Source organism: Scedosporium apiospermum (assembly GCF_000732125.1).
Source record: "Scedosporium apiospermum strain IHEM 14462 chromosome Unknown SEQ_SAPIO_0088, whole genome shotgun sequence".
Taxonomy (NCBI): Eukaryota; Fungi; Ascomycota; class Sordariomycetes; order Microascales; family Microascaceae; genus Scedosporium; species Scedosporium apiospermum.
The window spans coordinates 2,243,355-2,262,920 of NW_015971789.1; the positions used below are offsets into that span (position 1 = coordinate 2,243,355).

General features: G+C 52.1%; 4 protein-coding genes and 3 pseudogenes across 4 annotated transcripts; 4 read left to right on the forward strand and 3 right to left on the reverse strand.

Moving 5' to 3' along the window:
• Window positions 1-916: 916 nt before the first annotated feature.
• On the forward strand, window positions 917-2,308 carry SAPIO_CDS3598 (annotated as a pseudogene; the record flags this gene model as incomplete).
• Window positions 2,309-2,788: 480 nt separating this feature from the next.
• SAPIO_CDS3599 (uncharacterized protein) lies at window positions 2,789-3,693 on the forward strand (the record flags this gene model as incomplete). The annotated part of the gene is made up of 2 exons (XM_016786360.1): window positions 2,789-2,959; window positions 3,250-3,693. 2 exons carry the CDS (start codon window positions 2,789-2,791, stop codon window positions 3,691-3,693), a joined length of 615 nt encoding a protein of 204 aa, XP_016644366.1.
• Window positions 3,694-4,234: 541 nt separating this feature from the next.
• SAPIO_CDS3600 lies at window positions 4,235-5,578 on the reverse strand (annotated as a pseudogene; the record flags this gene model as incomplete).
• Window positions 5,579-6,584: 1,006 nt separating this feature from the next.
• Window positions 6,585-7,869, forward strand: SAPIO_CDS3601 (Transcription initiation factor IIF; the record flags this gene model as incomplete). The annotated part of the gene is made up of 4 exons (XM_016786361.1): window positions 6,585-6,839; window positions 6,932-7,193; window positions 7,255-7,451; window positions 7,525-7,869. 4 exons carry the CDS (start codon window positions 6,585-6,587, stop codon window positions 7,867-7,869), a joined length of 1,059 nt encoding a protein of 352 aa, XP_016644367.1.
• Window positions 7,870-8,218: 349 nt separating this feature from the next.
• SAPIO_CDS3602 (uncharacterized protein) lies at window positions 8,219-12,141 on the reverse strand (the record flags this gene model as incomplete). The annotated part of the gene is made up of 7 exons (XM_016786362.1): window positions 8,219-8,306; window positions 8,423-8,505; window positions 9,373-9,666; window positions 9,736-10,091; window positions 10,168-10,430; window positions 11,402-11,865; window positions 11,956-12,141. The coding sequence occupies 7 exons, from the start codon at window positions 12,139-12,141 to the stop codon at window positions 8,219-8,221; spliced, it is 1,734 nt and encodes a 577-aa protein (XP_016644368.1).
• A 408-nt stretch (window positions 12,142-12,549) lies between these two features.
• On the forward strand, window positions 12,550-15,069 carry SAPIO_CDS3603 (annotated as a pseudogene; the record flags this gene model as incomplete).
• A 362-nt stretch (window positions 15,070-15,431) lies between these two features.
• Window positions 15,432-19,335, reverse strand: SAPIO_CDS3604 (uncharacterized protein; the record flags this gene model as incomplete). Its single annotated transcript, XM_016786363.1, has 6 exons — window positions 15,432-15,463; window positions 15,528-15,630; window positions 15,763-15,885; window positions 15,964-15,996; window positions 16,421-19,247; window positions 19,319-19,335. The coding sequence occupies 6 exons, from the start codon at window positions 19,333-19,335 to the stop codon at window positions 15,432-15,434; spliced, it is 3,135 nt and encodes a 1,044-aa protein (XP_016644369.1).
• Between the last annotated feature and the right edge of the window lie 231 nt (window positions 19,336-19,566).

The window sequence follows — 19,566 nt, forward strand, 5'->3', positions numbered from 1 at the left end:
AGTCACATGAGGCGACATTTATATTGATATAATGTGAGATTGGGTTTAGCAGTGAGCAAGTGTATCTGGGAACGCTCCCTGGGAAAGCCGCCAGCCGGACTTAGATGAACCCAGGGTCATGCATAGAATCACAGATGTCAACGACAAATCTACCCGCAACTGGTTGGCCTACCGGACCAAGGACACTTCTTTGTATGTGAAGAGATCTTATTTCAGGATAGCCGATACGCAGGACTAGTAGTCGGCTCTCATGTTGTGTTGAGAATGCCCCTCAGACATGACCGCGACTCTCAAGGCGAATCAACTCTTCAACCCGCTCTTCGCCATGTTCGAATCCCCATGGCAATGCAATCGTTGGCATCTTCTGGCCCTTGCTATTACCGCTTGGTCCATATCCTCGGTCGACGTTTCTCCACATCGAAGTCGCCTCCTGCAAAAAGCAAGATGGAGATTCCAACATCTTGTCATAGATTAGGAGCACCTAGTAGGCTCAACATGTAAATCGTATCCCGCCCAATGTAAGTCACTAAAGAATAGATATGAAGGCACTCACAATTGGTATCTTTCACAAACAGAAGGGACCATTCCTTCATGACCAGGAAAGGGTCATCTGTGTCTCTGCGATGCCGGCGGTCTTAACCTAAGGAACCACGACGAAGAGATGGATGCTCCCAAGGCATCGTGGGCTTCCTTAACCCTATGCCACAGCTCTTTTCTTTCCTTGAAAGATTTTCCAAAACAAAAACAATCTCTCTTTCACATCCTCCACCATTACTCCCAAGAACTGAGCACTGAGCTCTACAGTCCATCCTCCCCTTTATGACCTTCCCTTGAAGAAAGCTTGTAAGTAGCACATGAGAGACAATTGTTCCGGACTTGCCACTGACTACTGTCAAGAAATCAGAACCCCAAGGCCATGTTTGCGCCTTCTGCCATCGACCTTGAGGGCATAAAGCCCATCAAGGTCCAGCCGAGCGAGCCTCGAAGTCTCGAGCTTTGTGACCAGGAACGAGATATCTGGATCAAGTGGACCGAGCTCAACAAGTTAGGCCAACACGTTGGCTTCGTTAAAGAGTGGAAGAGAATTCCGAATGTTCTGCATGCCGAAACTATCATTAGGGACGCCATGCAACGTGAACTCATCCCTCCGAGCCGGGATATCGAAGTGGCTAACTTCGACGGTGGTGCCTTTCACGCACTCTTCAAGCTCACGCTCCCGGATTGGGACACCAAGAACGTCATCTTGCGAATCCCACTCCCTTGTGACCCCTGGTACAAAATGGAGTCAGAGGTCGCTAACATGGTATTTGCCGCCTATCATGGCGTTCCAGTCCCGCGGTGCCTCTATTTTGATTCCAGCGCCAAGAACCCGTATGCATTGGAATGGATGATTATCGAGCTTGTTGAAGAGGCCGCTACTCTCGACGCTCAGCAGTTCAGTGAGACTTACCAGGGCCGGCTGAGGTTGTTTAATCCCATCTTGCCGCAGGGCTACGACCTCCTTAATGAAATCAAGGAGAACCTCCAGAAGCTGGAGCGGACACGCTTCAGCGAGATCGGCAGCCTGTACTGCAATTGGGAGGCGAACTCGTTCTACGTTGGTCCCATCGTAGATGGAGAGTTTCATGGCAAGTATACTTATCTCTTAAGCCTTGGCCGCCGCGGCCCATTCAAGACGGTTGAGGAGTACCTTGGCAACATTCTCGAGGTGAGGCGCCGAGCCAAGTTCAACCGCGCCAAATATTTGAAGAATAAGAAGGCATGCTTTGGAGAAGAGGAAGTTGCGAAGAACACGTTCATCTATGGAGAAGACGTACTGCACCAGTTCACCGCCGTCGCGAGTGCCTATGACCAGACGAAGGTCGCAAGCGAGGATGACGGCCCCATCAACGGATCGTGGACTTATTTGCAGCACGACGATCTCCACGCAAGCAACATTCTCATCAAAAACGGAAAGATCGAGGCTATCCTCGATTGGGAGAAGTGCAACATTCTCCCCCCGTTCCTCCGTAAGAACCACGGAGTGCCCAATGTGAACAACGCATTCATCCGTTCCTATTTCCCGCCGGCCATCTTCTCCGAAGATGCTATGGCCGTGGTCCCGCCCGAGCACCGCGACTCCCTTCCCACGAGAGATATCGTCGTCAAACTGCTTCCAGCTCCCCAGCACGTTGACCCGTTGAGCACGGTGCTCCGCCTTCTGGCCACCCATGTCAGAAAGTCGGACCTGCTTGGCAACCAGAACGAAGAATGGGTCAAGACCCTGGATGAACTGTCTGAGTGGTTTTTACTTCATACGCCCAAGTAAGTCTGGAATGGCCTAATGGCGAACGCATTAGAGGAAATCGCTAACTAGGTGAAATAGAGTCACGGATTCTGTGAGGGCGTACTTGGCCGCCCTTAGCGATCCTAGTGATGTGAGCCGAACCGGAAGAAGAATGTGATGACGCCTTGAGCCAATTGAGCAGCACATACTGCATATAGCAGACACAGGAGACGGGTATAAATGACGAATGCATAATACAGACAGACGCCAGGTCTGTCTTCCTCAGAGTGTTTATGTTTGAAGTGTCCCTGTGCCTGTGCTTGTATCCTCCACTGTGCTCTGTGAGCCTGCTTCAACTGTCAGCAACTGCTAAATTTAGAAGCTTAAAGAGCTCCCGAGACCCCTGGATTCCCATTTTAGAGCATCAATTGACCCTCACTAGCTTCTGAGAATCCAACTCCAACATTGAACACTGAATTGCATTTGTGTAGCACGGCAGCTTCTCTGCCCCCAACCCTCACCATGGCCCCTTGGCCCTTCAATTCCTCCTCACCGCCGCCGCCACCGCCGCCACCACCGCCCTCCAAGGAAGAGCCTCCAAAACCTGTCTCCCTCTCTGACTACCTCCCCGACGACGAACGCCTCCGGATCCTTGTCCCCACCGTCCTCTCGACCGTCGGCATCCTCAGCCTCGTGGGTGTCTACACCCGTTACTTACGACGAATCCCAGGGACGGCATACATAAAGCCCACTGCTTTCCGAAGGCGTTCACTCTTTGGCCGTGTGACGAGCGTAGGGGACGGTGACGGCTTTCACTTCTATCACACTCCGGGTGGCAGGTTAGCTGGGTGGGGTTGGCTTAGACAGGTCCCAGACAGCAAGGCCCAGCTCAGGAACCAAACTGTAGTCCCCCCCCTTTTCTTCCCCTATATTATCCGCTAAGTGTAATTCACATTTTCCTAACCTCTTCCTCGTGCCCATAGATCCCTATCCGCCTCGCTGGAATCGACGCCCCCGAAGGCGCCCACTTCGGCCGCCCTGCCCAACCCTTCGCCGACGCAGCCCTCTCCTGGCTAACCTCCTCCATCCTCCACCGCCGCGTCCGTGCCCACATACACAAGCGTGACCAGTATGACCGCGTAGTAGCCACGGTGTACGTCCGCCGCGGCGGTATATTCTCTTTCCTCTTCCCCTTCTTCCTACATCGCGACGTGGGGTTGGAGATGCTCAAGCGGGGGCTCGCCACGACGTACGAAGCCAAGTCAGGTGTTGAGTTCGGAGGGAGGGAGAAGGCGTATAAGGCGGCGGAGGCGAAGGCGAAGGCGAAGAAGGTGGGGATGTGGAGCATGAAGGCGAGCGAGTTTGAAAGCCCGAGGGCTTACAAGGCGAGAATACGGGATGGGGAGGCGAGCGGAACTGGTTCGTAGAAGAGCTTGGTTTTGGATGTTTCCCAGCCTGTGTTATTGCCCTTTTGATGTCTAGTACATAATAGCATGATACCCATTGTCGCCAGCAAATATAATATTTTCCCTCGCGTTTAACTGTATATTACGGATAGGCCATGGCGATCAAGCCGCTGACTTCGGGGACATCCCAGGGCTGAGATCCAAATTCATGGTGCTCTTGATTCTTCCTTTGTTTCCTTCTTTCCCCTAACTCCATACACCAGTCTACTATACGTTTATAAATGGCACGCCGTAGCTTCCATGAGCATTCCGAAAAAGAAGAAAAAAAAAAGATCACAAGACTCTGCCCGCCCATCATTTGCCCACGTGGAATGTCCAATATGACAGGATAGAGGTAGCCTCCGTACCCTTAACCTCTGTCCAATATCAACCTCTTTGCAACCATGCCAAACGCCGGATCCCAATGTACAATATCCTGAAAATCTAGTCGTGATTCATCTTGTAGTGGTAGCAAAAGCATTCTAGGATGCTTAGCCGTATATGTCCGCTGATGATATGAGAATTAAGTGCGCTTTCTCGGTTTCATGAAGATGTCCGGTTTGCGCTTTCGAGGAAAGGCGACGTCGGGGGACTGCTGAGACGCGGCTGCTGCCTGCAGCTGTTGTGGAGGGGATTCTGCCCGTGGCCTTGCGCTGAGCTTAGATGGTGTAGTAGACGAGTTTGAAACTTTTGCCATGGCTGGGAGTGTGGTCGAAGGTTTTGGCGGCGGTGAAGATGCAGAGGGCCTGGAACCGGATGTGGATTTCATAAACCGGGTAGATCCAGGCTTGCCTGGGAGTAAACCAGCGCTAGGTCGCTTGAGCGGTAAGGATACTCTCGTCGCCTCAAGAGGCCTTGAGCTTTGTGTCTTGGAGACGGAATTTTTGCGACTAACCGAGTAGGAGTTGCCGTCATAATTGTCGTCGTAGCCGCCGTCGTCGTCAAAGAGCGGTTCCCGTTTAACTGTGTTTTGCCGTCTGCCAGAGCCCAGTCTTGCTACTTTTGCTGGTGGTCGATCCCCGTCACTCTCTTCTCCGAATAAATCATCCGAGTCGTCTTCCTCGGATACATTGATAACAACGCATTCGGGATCCTCTCGCTTCCTCTTCGTGGCTACCTTCGCATCGGTATTCGAGGATTGGGTGGGTCGAGAGGATGTAGGGGGCAATGACTTGCGAAATTCAGGTTGAGAGGCGACTCGATGATGTTCGATGAACCCGGTAGGCGCAGCCCTGAGCTGACCCCCTGCCGCATTCGAAACGCGGCTTACAGCACCTAGGGATCCTCGCTGGGCAGCTATATCCTTGGCCTCCCGTCGTGCGCGCCGAAGAACGTTCTTTCCACTCACTAGCTTCGTCCTACTCCCAGCAGTAAAGGCCAAGGTACTCGACCCAGCTTGACGCTGGCCTGAGCGAGGGGCCCCAATCCGCCGGCCTGTGCCTGTCCGAGGTGGTCTTGGTAGACGTTTTCCATCGACAATCGTCGCTACATTGCCTGATTCTTCTTTCGCCAGTCCGGCGAAGGCACTCTGTAAGGCGGCGGTCGCGGCTCTCAAAGATTCCTCATGCTCCCTCTTATATCGCTTATAGACCTTCCACCAGCCAGCAGGATCGGAGGGAACATAGTTCTTTTTCCTAGCGGTAGGGAAATCGCGGTGGATCATGGCCTTCCAGTACTTGGCCGTATGACCTTGCAGCTGAGGAGAATTCACCTCCACCTCGCGCAACTGGGCAGCGGTCGGGATGCGAGCGAGAATCTTTTGTACATGGCGGTTATCGTGGGGAAGCTCATCTCCGATTCCAGAAACCAAGTTTATATTCTTCAAGATCGTGTTGAGGCACAGGTCAACCAAAGACTTGACCGGCATCGTATTAACCGGAAAACACGGCGGAGGATAGCGTCGAGAGGATGAGGTTGGGTTAAGGTTGGAGGCTCGGAGGACGGAAATTACAGCGATATATCCGATGGAAGAAGAAACTCAATCGAAGCTGGATTATTCCGTGCTAACAAAAAAGTCCGAGACTTGTCTGTCGCTGATGCAGGTCGTCGTCGAGCGCTTATCTGGAAGGGGAGATGATGGGGATCGAAGCTAGGTAACATTCTAACTCGGGCTGTGACACGAAGAGGAGAGGAGAGCAAAGAAAAGGGAAAAGAGTCAGCTAAAAGAAGCAAACGTCAAGATACAGTTGAGGAAGAAACGAATAAGACGAAGATCTCCCGCCTTGGTTTAGGCAAGTGGCTGGGGAGATCGGAATGTGGAATGTGGGGAATGCGACAGAGGCTGTGGCAGCTGGTCGTGGCAGTGCCGCAAGCGAGCAGCTGCCTAAGCGCGTCAAGATACACCGCGCTCACACGCCTAGAACAAGTCTAGGGATAGTGAAATATAGTGGTGGACCAAAAGGATCAATGGCATCATTGATGATTGAAGAGGGGCACAATAGGTTACGTTTTACTGAGGCATTCTCGCTGTTTGATAGAATTAGCAGTGGTTCGCCACCCGAAACGTTGGAACGGAACGGACGCTGACGACGGCGTGGGCTCCCCTCCGCTAATTCTGGGGAACGAGTAAACTTCGGCTAATTGATCGCAACGTCTTGATCAATCGACGTAATCGCCCAAACGCAACAAAGCTAGATCACAACTTGAACCATCTTCCACGATCATTCCTTTCCCGGCCGGAATAGTCGTATAGTTCCTCGACCAACCCGCGTACGATTACGTACGCCACTTTCTACAGAATCCGATATCCATTCGAACGTCGATTCCCAACGCGTCGAAGCATACAGTCGCCTCTTTCCGACCGACATCAGCCCTGCCCTCTAACGCCCACGATCTCCAAAGCAAGCAGACCTGCGTGGCGAGCGCCTCCCGAGATGTCGGACCAGCAGTTCGTCAAGCCAGAGCCTGGTGTATCGCCATCTCCTATGGACGAGGACGACCTCTACGAGGATGCGGGTGATCTAGAGTTCTTCGATCCTTCGATACAAGGAAATCCGTTCGGTGCCTTATATCTAGCACGTATTCCTAGGGGTCTGTGGAAGGCTTGGTCCCAACTCGACGATGATACAGAGATACAAGTCGGCACTCTGAGGCAGTGGTACGAAACGGAACCTGATGGCACGATGAAGGTATAACATTTAATGTTTTCCAAGAGGCTCAAGCCTATGGCCCGCGGTGATTTCCAATAGGGGCGCCAACTAACGTCATGTCGTTCAACTAGCCTCGCATGAAGATGCTTCTCAATTCCGACCTAGCACAGCATCAGCCCGTTCCTCGAGAATATAACCTTGATATTTCCTCCGGGGTATCGAATCACTTCGTTTTTTCGGAGGCGGATCTCCCGGGATTCAAGGCAAAATCGAAAGCTAGATCCGACGCTTCTAACACGGGCTTGCCCTTGTCCATCCTGAGAGCGCGGTCTGAGAAGGTTGAGAAGCCCAAGTGGGATCGAAACAAGCCTTACTACAGAAAGGCCATTCCGAGTAGGTGCAGACGACGTGACACCAACATATGTAGCCGCGCTAACGTTCTCGCTGCTTATAGAGAAGACGAAGATCTACGGCAAGATTGCATTTGAGCTTAACTGCGCGCCGGTCCACGCCGAGGAACAGAGACACCTACTTCAAGCACAGACAAGCGAGGCAGCCCGCAGTGGCAAGCTCCAGATCCTGGATCGCCGCAATGGCCAGATCCTTCTTACAGGAACGGGTCGGGCTGCAGATTGGGACTCGAACTTTATCGTGCGTTTCCTTTGTTCCCTTCTTGATTTGTATAATTTTAGTGTTCCGCTCATCGACTAACCCTGTTCCACAGAAATCTCAACCCAAGCCGACCAAGGCGAAGAAGGTGGAGATGAAGACCATTCGTATTCCCGAGAGCGAACTCATGGACAAGATCATCCAATGCTTCTCGCGATACCAATACTGGTCACTCAAGTCTTTGCGGGCCGAGCTCAAGCAACCCGAGGCATATCTGCGCCAGACCCTCGAAAAGATCGCCGTGTTGAACAAGACGGGGCGTTTCGCCAACAACTGGTCTCTCCGGCCTGAGCACGCCGCTCCCAACCTGCAGACCTCGGGCGACGTAGCCCCTGACGCGGCTGATGGGGATTCTGAGGTTGAGGATGAGGAGGAAGTTAAGATGGAGGATGTCCTTTAGATGCATGCACACCCAAACAGCTCCTTAGGGAAAACAAAATTGGGGAGTCAAGGCGTTCAGGTAAAACAGGAAAGGGAGGTTCAACTACTATATTCGATTGTAATAATACCCTGATTAGACTATACACATTCATTCATCTGAGAGTTATCGAAGCCGGGGATAGTTATTTGAACTACCCGAAATTTGTATTTATCTCATTAAGTTCACTTTTCACCGGCAAGCAAAAACATTCGCATGCTCTGTATCGAAGTAATTTGTTCACAGGATCAAATGCTAACCACACTCTCCACCTCATCAGAGTCCATACTCGGTTGCCTCTGGATCCTCTCGTTATAACCTCACCCGTTTCTTAAAGTGAACCGCCACGGAGCGCTAGGACCAGATGGAGTGTTACGCCGGGTTCGAGGGCGTAGTCTGATGCAGTCTTATCGTCGACCCTGTTGAACGAGATGTGATATTAGCTTCCCTTCCCCTTGGATTTCCAGTCACATATATTCCATGTTCTGATCTGCAAACCGCATCCAAGAAACGGATAAAAGAAGCCCCAACGTACATTTGCTTTCCACTGTAAATCAGACGTTGTTGGACAGGAGGGATACCCTCCTTCTCTTCGACCTTCTCCTTAATCTGAGAGACCTGTATGATAGAGCGGTGTTAGGACTTATGAAGCTCTACTGTCGCAGAGGACAAAAGTTCGACGGCCGCAGGGACGAAAGTCGGGTGCCCAGGGACCAGGGAGTAATGCGTGCCTTGTAGTCGGCCTCGATATCCAGCTCGATCTCCTTCCCCGTGAGGGTTCGCACTCTATGGAGCCCGGCGCATTAGCTTCTTTCTCCTGTGTAGGTAATGCGGTAGGTGGGATCGGGGAGCGCCTACTTGATGAGCATCTTGGGAGGTGAAAAACTGGCGGATGGGAGGGAAGTAGCCGCAGCAAGGAGGAAATAACAGTAACGAGCGTCTCGTTAAAGTAAAACAGAATTTCGAGTCTAGGACGGGGAAAGGCAGGTCGGGACGTGGATGGCGATTTCGCTCGGTGTTTTGAGGTTATAAAATGGAGGGGCAGCTGCTTGTACAAATGTAGCGTGGGGTCGGATCAATTAATCATCTCCCTCTTGTAGGCGGCGGCTGTTCGTTGCACTGACGCAACCGTTCGTTTGTTGCTGGCACCGGCAATAATGGCGACTACAGTGGGCCCACCTCCCTTCAAATCGCTTGCCGCCTGCTGACAATTAAATCTTGCAGGATCACAGCGCTCAAACTCGAGGCTCTAATAGTGTAGAAGCTGGCTTGAAGATTTTAAGTTCCCAAAGCCTGTAAGCCAAAATTTCTGTTCATATGGGGAGGAGAGAGGTATCAATACCGTCTTGACTTTCAATGAGTTGGAGTTATTGTACAATTACCGTCCTATGATCAGAACCTACAGATACATCACTTATGCTAACCGTTTTCCCCCATTCGTCAACCCTATCCCCTCTCTTATTTGCTCTCCCCATCAGCAAAAACATTAAGACCGAGACCTTCCGAGTCGAGAAGGAGCCTATTCTTTCCACCAGCCTCCTGCAGGGTCGAGGCAATGATCCTGGCGTTCTCAATCTTCTTCAGCTCGACATAGGCCTTGTTCTTCTTGATGGCTTCTCCGATGAGCTCGGCAGATCGAGCCTCACCCTGAGCCTTGACAACCATAGCCTGCTTCTCCTGGCGGGCCTTGTCGACGATGAAGGCTGCCCTCTGGGCTTCTTGTTGGGCGACCTGCTTGGCTTCGACGGCGGCGGTGAACTCGGGCGAGAAGGCAAGGTGCTGGATTGAAAATGTCAGCTGTGATCATACTGCAGGGTCATAATTACTACACGTGCGATATAAACTTACGGTCAAGGAAACGTCGTCAAGGGCGATATTGAATCGGTCGGCACGGCGGGCCAGGTTCTCTCGGACAAGACGGGCGACCATCTCTCGCTGGGTGATCAATTGACTGGCGTTGAATTGGGCAACTACGCTCTTCAACACCTCATTGACGATGGACGGGAGCACCCTCTCATCATAGTCTTGTCCTAGCGTCCTGTAAATCTGGGGTAGAGCCTCAACCTTGGGTCGAGAGAGGACACGACAGGTGATGTTGACCATCTGAAGATCCTTTGTTCCGGTGAGGGACGCAACGTTTCTCGGCTTCGCTCGGACGTTGTAGATGATGGGCGTCTCGAACCAGGGAATCATCAAATGGGTTCCTATTTGCATCTTTAGTATTTCAATGCGCTCAATGGGGCCGGAAGGGAGGAGGGGGGGGAGGTATCGCATCCTTACCTTCGCCATAGATCTCCGGGCTAACACCGCTTATCCTTCGGTACTTGATCGCTCTGTGACCACCGTCCACGTTGAACAGGGCATTCTGAAAGAGGAAGAGACCGGCACCCGCAGCCGCAAGTCCAGCAATTCCGACTCCGAGCCCTCTTGCAGGTGGCCTGCCGCCAGCGCCGAAGCCTCCACGACCGGACTGCGCAACTTGTTGAAAGCGGCGGAGAGCCTCCTCCATTGGATTCCTTCCACCCGCCATGGTTAAAGTAGCTCTGAAAACAAGACCGGAGGGCGAGCGAAGGGGTGACTTTTTTTTCGTTGTCGGGTTGGTGATGAAAAGGTGTTGACCAAGCTCTGCTCAGTTGATCTCAAGCTCAGGCAATTTTCCAGAGCTTCAATGTTCTCGATTTGAGAAGGATTCTTGCTGACACATGTCTGGGGAAGCACAGATTATGTCATCAATACACTTGGCATACACGTGACTTCGCGTTAAATTGGCTCCTTCCCCACCATCACGAATCAGGCCTTGGTTGTAGTGTGTATTGTAACGGACGCGAAGAATGCTACGACTACCTGACTCCGCCCAGTAGAATTCCACGATAGGTTCTGTAGCCCAATCTCTGTCGTCCTTCTTCCTGTCCTTCGGCATGCAGCAACTGCAACCGAGCACCATCTGCGGCCCAGTAGGCCACTGGGGCCCTGGACCGAGGGACAAGAGCCGGGCACTACCCTCGACAGTCCCATTTGCAGTGATCAAAAGACTCGTTTCGTCAGATGTATCAAAGTAGGATTTGCTGTCCTGGTTAGGTCTCACCAATTTTTTCTTAGAGACACCTATGCTCCAACGGCTCGAGGACCCTGTTATAGAACCCGATACGCCATCCCAAGTACAGTCAGACGGCGTGAGCAAAAGCCGCCACCTCTTCATCAGCTAGCACGGTAGACAGTTTGGCACCAAATTGCCGTTTCTCTTCTGCCTCACGGACTAGCTTCACGTATTTAAAACGCATGGCAGTCTTGGCCTGGCTCTCGCCGGCAAGGTGGCCCATCCATAGCGGGGGGGACAATAGAAAGTTCCTTGTTAAACTCCACAAGCTCCCATGGCCCGACAATTGCGTTCTCCCAGTCAATCACCGACAAGACATTATGATTCAGATCAATAATGATATTGCTTTTCCAGAGGTCTGCGTAGATAAGCGGGAAGGGGCCGCTCTGGAATGGAAATGATGGAGCCAAGTCCTACAGTCTATAAGGAAACGACCAGACCGCCGAAGGGATTTCATCTACTAAGTGTGCTGGGGTTCTGGGCCGTATAGTTGCCTCACCGTAGCGAAACTTGGCCGTCTTGGCCCACGCCTCGATGTATTCTGCCGCCGTGTTGAACGGGTCCCCAAGACATGGGATAGGTCCAACGTCAAACTTGCCATCTCGGCGAACGATGGGTCCGATGTTAGAAAAGCGTACCAAGGCTATCTCGACCTGGATATCTGCGAGTGCTGCATGGAACTTACCCTTAAATTGGGCAGGTGTCGCTCCTCTGTGGACTCTCCAACCGCCGAAGGAATCCATAGCGGTGTCGCCCGGGACGAACTCTATCAGCATAAAGGTGACGCCGACGCCACTATCACCAGCAGCATCGTAGGCTAAAACTCGCGGAACGGGGATTTTAGACCACTGTCTGACTGCTTCCATAGTGTCCACTTCGTTCTATAGGCGTTGGCAAGATTTTGGTTTCGGCTGCCTTAGCTGGAGCCTGGCGATCCACTGGCAGCCATCTTTGAAGTTAACAAGCCTCACAACATGGAGGCCACCCATGTTGTACTCGGAAGAAAGCTGGCAAGTGCAATCAATCCCGTCCACTTGGCGTCTGGCATTGCTTGCATAGCGTTTCAGGGCATCCAAGTCCACGGGAGCAATATTTTTGTTCCGCTCGACGTCATCCTTCTTCCAGTTCAGCTCCCGGGCAGAAATTGAGGTGGCCATGGAAACATTGAATGGTCCGTTTTGGCTCGGTGTGGTCTAGAGGTGTGGGTGAACTGTGGTCTCGGTGTTGATGTGGTTTGGATTGCGGTGCTAAATCCGTGTTCAGTAGTTGTACTTCGTACTTCTCGAAGTACTTCGACACGGTGATACATTGAAGTACTGTGAACATGGATTTTTAGTGGCATTAAGTGCACTGTATCAATCTGAGGTGGGCACCTGGCGTGTTACTGTGTTACTGAGTTACTACTTCCTTGATCACTTTTAGGAGGCCACCCAGATTTCCTCCAACCTCTCTCATAGCCTACGCCGAGTGAAGGCATCAATTATTTGCTAGTGACTTCGCGCCTTCTTCCTCCAGTTAGTTTCCGATGTGTATTCTTCCCCATCCTTCCACCAGATGTCCTCATCATGGCACCACCGTCGAGCTCTAGGCGACCACCCAAGAAGTGGACCCCGCGAAAGCCCGCGTCTTCCAACTTTTCGAAAAAGGACGCGAAGTCGAACACGAGTATTTTGAGCTTCTTTAAGAAAGTTGAAACCGAGAATACCTTATTTTACGGCACGGACACGACCGCCGTTTTCGAGAAGAATGAATCTACAATTCAATACGAGGAGAAGTGCATGGAGGAAGAGGAGCTTGATGTGAGCGTGGACTCGCCAGGGACGAGATTGAAGAGGAGAAAATTAAGCCATGGTCAAGATGCCGAAGTCGAGGGCGCCCACGAACTATCCGTCGATGCGAATGTCCCAAATCGTGATTCGGAACCATCACCTGCGCACAAGAACCCCACTAACAAAACAGTGGGCGGCTTTGTCTTGGATTCTGATAGTGAAGACGAAGAGGAGAGTGATATGCCGGTGTTATCTAAACAGAAGAACACAGAGCAAACGACAGAGGAAGAACTGCGCGAGACTTACATACCCGATGCGACCTCTGGTGATATTAATGATGAGAAGAAGCTGGAAGCGTTGGAAGCTTGCGAGGAATTCACTTCTGCGGTAGAGGGCGACAATTTGGAAGACCTGTCAGACGACTTCCTCGGGGAGGAATATCGAGAAATGATGTTTTCACAAGAGCAAGCTCGGCTTGAAGCCGAAGCCGCTGGCCTTCAAACGAACGACGACTTTCCCCCTACAGGACCTCCCGACGAGTCGATGATAGAGTCATGCCCCGTTTGCAACGGCAGTCTTGTTGGCGCCACTCCTGACGAGTCTACCCGTCATGTGAACTCGTGCCTCGACGGTAATCCGACGCCGTTACCGGCCCAGACGAGGGAGCTACCGACTCGTGAACCCCAACCAGTAGAGTCGGCGGTACCATCGAATTCCTCGGGAAGAGTCATGAAGGCTTCTATCCCGAAACCTGGGCAACGGAATCCATTCTCTCTAGCGGTAGAAGTGGAAGGCGTTTCAGCATTCGCCAAGATAATGTCTGGAAACGCCGAGAGCTCAGCGTGGGCAGTCGCTGCAGCAGCCGAGACCGCCTCTCGAGGAAAGCAAGCATACCAACGAACGTGCCCTTTCTACAAGATCATGCCCGGATTCTCCATCTGTGTTGATGCTTTCAGATACGGAGCCGTCAAGGATTGCAATGCCTACTTTCTCAGTCACTTCCACTCTGACCATTATATTGGATTAACGGCTAGTTGGAAACATGGTCCTATATATTGCAGTCGCGTCACGGGTCGCCTTGTTAAGCAGCAACTCAGAGTTGATGCGAAGTGGGTTGTTGAGCTTGAATTCGACGAGCTTTTCGAGATACCTGGAACCGGTGGAGCGACGGTGGTTATGATTCCAGCCAACCATTGTCCGGGGAGTTCGATGTTTCTCTTCGAAAAGAAGATGGCGAGAGGGCCGACTACTCGAGTCCAGAGGATTCTACATTGTGGGGATTTCCGAGCCTGCCCGGCTCACGTCACGCATGACCGCCTAAAACCCGATCTCCTGGACGGCGTCTCGGGCAAATTAAGGCAACAGCGGATAGATATTTGCTATCTGGATACTACATACCTGAGCCCACGGTATTCTTTCCCTCCGCAGAATGATGTGATCTCGGCCTGCGCCGACATCTGCTTGTCTCTAGATGCGGACGCCAACGTTTCGGAAGCCGCCTGGGACAAGCTTGGTAGGGAGTCCGGGACGACGACTGTCAGCCGATTTTTCAGCGTAAAGGAGAACAAAGAGAATGGCGATGCGCTGGCAGCTCCAGGAACCGGCTCCTATCGGAATCGTCTTCTGGTTGTATGTGGGACATATTCCATAGGCAAAGAGCGAATTTGCGTCGCCATTGCCAAAGCCCTAAACTCCAAAATTTTCGCGTCAGCCTCAAAGATACGCATGTTCAAGCTACTCGACGACCCCGAACTCTCCTCTCTATTGACCTCCGACCCGCGCGAAGCCCAAGTACATATGCAAATGCTGATGGAGATCCGGGCTGAAACTCTGCAAGACTACCTCAACGGCTACAAGCCACATTTCAGCCGCATCGTCGGCTTCCGTCCCAGCGGATGGAACTACAGACCCAACGGCGCCTCGAAGCTCATCTCGTCCAACACGCAACCGAGCAGCGTCCCCACAACGCAGGTGCTGCACGGCAAAGCCTGGCGGACGAGGTTCACAGCGGATAACCTGGAGAAGCAGAGAGGAAGCACCAAGGAGGCCATGTGCTTTGGGGTGCCGTACTCTGAGCACAGCAGTTTCCGGGAGCTTGCTCTGTTCTTGATGTCGTTGAGGATAGAGAGGGTTGTGCCAACGGTGAATGTGGGTAGCGAGACGTCGAGGCGGAAGATGAAGGGGTGGATAGACAAGTGGTTGGCTGATAGGGCCAAGGGAGGGGTGTTGAAGCCGCAACATGGGGATTCTGCGTTGGATGGTTCATCTCTTCAAGAATGGGATGGGAAGGGTACTAAACGGGATGTCCTTTGGTAAATATATAAGGGAAATGGAGGAGTACATAGACAGGTCACGGGAAAGCAATTGGGACTACAGGGCGTTTGGGAGGGCATTAATGCATCGAATGGCAAGGATTTGTTTCTTCATTATCATGAGATACTAGGCGTCGACCTTCGTGATAGAGAGTCCGTATCGGGAATCCAGTCAGAGGATTCGCCTTGCTTCACGACAGAACCTCGTAATCTCGTGTCCTGCCGGAAGAGAAGGTGCCGAGTGTTACGGCCCCAAAGACGGAGATGTCGTCCTTTTTGGCGGCCATCAAGCCGACTACTTCCATAAGCCTCATTTTTTGAACTTTTTTTGTAATAACAAAAAATTAGATTCAGCCCTCCACAACCTCATTTTGCTTTTGCTTGCTGCGCAGCAGCCTCTGGAGAACAAAAGGGTCAGTAAATCATCGAACAAGTGAGAATTTCGAGTTTGAAACAACTTACCTCTCCTTGTAGCATCTTCTAGAAGGGGAATATCGACGGCGTTGGGAGGGAGGTGGACGTATCTGACGACAGAGCCACGGATGAAGACGTTCTTCACAGAGCTCTGGAGCACGTCATTAGCTCCGTCTCATAATCTCTCATACCTCACGACTCGAAGCCCAAGAGTAAAAAGAAGAGGGGAAAATAGCAGAATCTGCTGCATATCCAGGACGTCGAGAAGAAGAAAACAACTGACCAGGTGAGGATACAACAGCTCATTCACCACCGAAATATCATCAAGCTTGATATTCAGATACTGATCCACGCTCTTCAGAGTACCCCTGATCTGGATATCATTCTTGAGCTCCACCGTGACCTCCTGGTCAATTAATGTTTTGAAGAAGCTATATTCCCGCGTTTTTTTATCTCCTGTTAGCTCACCACCTTTTCAAATGACATCGATGAGCTTGAGAGATCCCATGGCGGGGATCTAGAATGTGATATTAAGTGGGGTCTCACCTGAAGAAGAGCATCGTAATTATAGAATATATTTGGCTCTCAACTTTCGGCCTGTCTCTTCACGCGCAAAGTTGGATTATAGTCCCGTGTAGAAGCAAGATAAGACCTCGTCGTGCTTCTCGTCGTTCAAGGCGTCCTTCATTGCTGTTGATGATGCTCCCAAGATTCTGGTTGCAAGTTCGAATCTGGGACACGTGACCAAACAGTGACAGTGTGATTACTGGACTACAGACTGTATCCGTCTTCCTATCTTCAAGAGATGCATCGGTCGTGAGGATGAAAACTACATGTAGTTCGCCGGTGTATATTCTATTTACTTCTGACTGAGGAAAATGAAAAGAAGAGCCACCCAGAAGGAATATTTAAGCAACATGTACAAACGCCCTCTTCCGCACATTCTCCTCCCCAGCATCCCAGTTCTCATCCACGTACTCCTTAACACTATTCTCCTGTATCTGCATACCCATAATCTTGAGCGCCGCCACATTGTAACCCATCTCATCCTTGTTCCGCTTCAGCGCCGCCCTAAGATTTGCACGGATGCCCTCGAGCATGGTCCTCATGGTGCGGTTCGCGACGATCTGGCGATGGTGAGTTTTGAGCATGAAGAAGAGGATGCGGCAAGTAAGGGGGATGTTCATAGATCGCATGGCGAAAATGTTGATAAAGGTAAAGAGGGCGGGGACCATAGAGAAAGGAAGGACGAGGAGTGCGTCATGGAGTGCCGCCGCTTTAATCTTCTGGAGAACGCTCATGACGTGGGCCTCGGCGCTGATGTTGCCCAGCGCCATGTATACAATGTTTCGCTGGGGCGCGGGCGCCTTGGGGTTCGTCTGCTTTTCGTCTTCCCACTCCTTGAGCAGGTTGAGATCCGCCATGCCCATCTCGAGGGCCTCGACGATTCGCTCTCCTGCCATTAGCGTTTCGACGGTCTGCTTGCCGGCCGCCGCCGTCTCGGCCTGCTGGTCCTGGGCGTCGTCGTCCTTTTCCAGCGAAGCCGTGAGCGTGCTCTCGTAGAGTTCTTCTATTTCCTTCTCCCTCTCTTCCTCCAGGAAGATCTGCTCTTCCGTCTCGTCCCAGACAATCATGCCCTTGTCGTGGCCGGCGCTGACCAGGAACGTGCCGCTGTGGCCCACCGCCAGCGCCCACACCTCGCCGTGGTGGCCGTCTAGCCTTTGAATCTGCTCAAACTTGTCGCCGTCCCAGTATTTTATGGTACGGTCCTTGCTGCTGCTGAAGAAATGGTGCCCATTGCCGTCCGAGTTATGCGGCACAAACGCAACTTGGAGGATACTGTCCTGATGTCCAAACAAGGCCTTGTGGCAATCACCAAAGTCTAATCCCCATATCCTGATGTTCTTGTCGGCTGAACTCGTCACTATCAACTTACTATCGTATGAAATATCCATACTTAGAACAGGAAGTTTATGGCCATAGAGGTTGAGGTATAGTTTAAGCGTGTCGACAAAGAAGACCTTCACAGTGTTATCGAGAAGGGCCACAGCAATGAGCCGAGCATCCGGTGAGAACCTAATGCTCAAAACATCATCCGAGAGTTTGAGAATCTTTGACTGGGCGAGTTTCAGTCGCGGCGTCGTGCGGCTGGTGCCCAAAATGGTCTCTTGGACGATCTGGAAGTTCCAGAACTTGACCGTCTTATCAGCGCTGCCGGATGCCATCGACCGACCATCGGGGTGGACCTGGAGCGACCAGACGGCTCCGTCATGGGCCGTGACACTATCCAACAGGCTCGCCGAGGCGACATCGAATAGTTGCAGCTCACCAGCTTTGGTTCCCACAACGACAACCTTGTCTCCGGGGAGAAAAGCACAGCACAAGGCGTAGCCACACTCAAATGTGCGAATACACATCTGCGTTTTGATATTCCAGATCTTTAGGCTTCCGTTAGCTGCCGACGCTAGCATTTTGTCATCAGAGCTCAACGACAAGGCCCGAACGTCGGCCCTGTGACCCGGGAGCTCGACTGCCAGTGACCTCGTGTAGTCGGGAACCTCATCTTTCGACTTGGATGATTTATCCTTGGGCGGAATGTTGTAAAGCTCGACCTGGTTATTGGTCGTGCCGATGAGCACTTGGAGGTCCTTGACACCAGTGTTGACGGCCCAGTCCACCGAACGAACCTTTCCACTCGTGCGAACAGTCACGTAGTGTACGAAAACGTCCGCTACGGTTGCGCTAGATATATCCTCGGCGTCCTCGGCACCCTCAACGTCCGCATCGCCGTTGGCCTTCTTATCCAGCTTCTCCCTCCTCCTTCTGCGCTTACGGGCTAACACCTTTTTGATTTCGTTCTCGGACCTTATCCGCCAAATTTCGACGGCCTTTTCGGGACCGTGGACGGCGAAGTAGTCGCGGCGGGGATGGAAGACAATTTCGGTGGCTCGGTCGTTGGATTTCCGGGTGAGTGTGCCGCGGTCCTGGAGAAACTTTGTGGGCTGCGTCAAGTCGACTCGCTGGGCAGACGCGGCTAGGGATAACGTATCTAGAGACCAGACCTTGAGCTCACCTCCGTTACCAGCCGTGACGCAGCCGCTGTAGTCGGGAGAAAGGCCCAAGGCCCAGCACTCTCCGTTTGATTGCGCAATGTGAGTCTCGATGCAATGCCTTGACGACAAGTCCCACAGTTTAATCAGGGAGTCCTTTCCGGTAGTGAGGAGAAAGCCTTCAGCCTCGGTCTCGGTATCCACCACCATCGCTTCTGGGTCCTCATCGTCGCGAACAACAGGATCAGGCTCGACAAAGCGCACACCAGTAACCTGGTCCTTGTGCCCGCGCAGCTTTACCTGACCAACCTCGGCGACGAGATCCCATATGATGATGTCGGTATCCTTGGAACCGCTCGCTAGGCGGGCGCCGGATTTGTCGAAGGTGAGGACGGTAACGGCGGAGCGGTGGCCATTGAAGCTGACGATGGTGGCGGCAATCTTGCTGTCCCAGAGGCGAATGCTGCCATCTTCGTATCCGACGGCAAAGATGTCGGGGTCGGCCTTACTCCTCGCAATAGCGGTCACGGGAGCGGAACATCGGTCGTCCCTCCAACGGCTGACGAGTTCACCCTTCTTGATGTCCCAACATAGTACCTGCTCGTTCGCAGCAACGAGAGCCTGACCAGCTCCGGTTCCCGCTCTTTGGTTCGGGGTCCAGACAATGTTCGAGGTGCTCGAGGCGACGATACCGAAGGACTTGGAATACTCGTATTTTCTGCAGGGGGTAGGTAGTTATGTTAGGGCACGCGACGGAGACAAATAATCATGTGAATAACAGGCACTCACAAATATGATTTAACCATTGTGTAGTACCCCTTCTAGATATGCGTGAGATGCCCTACCGGCTTCTCAATCGCAAAAATTAAATCCTGGAGTCGAAGCGGCCAACTACTTTTCTGCAAGACATCGAGAGAGTCAAGTCTGCGTCCCGTCTTAGACGAATTTTTTTGGCTGGGGAATCAAGTGGGCTTATCTTATCCGTTATCGATAAGAGTGACAGAGACGAAGGTACAAAGTACTTGCACACTGTGCTC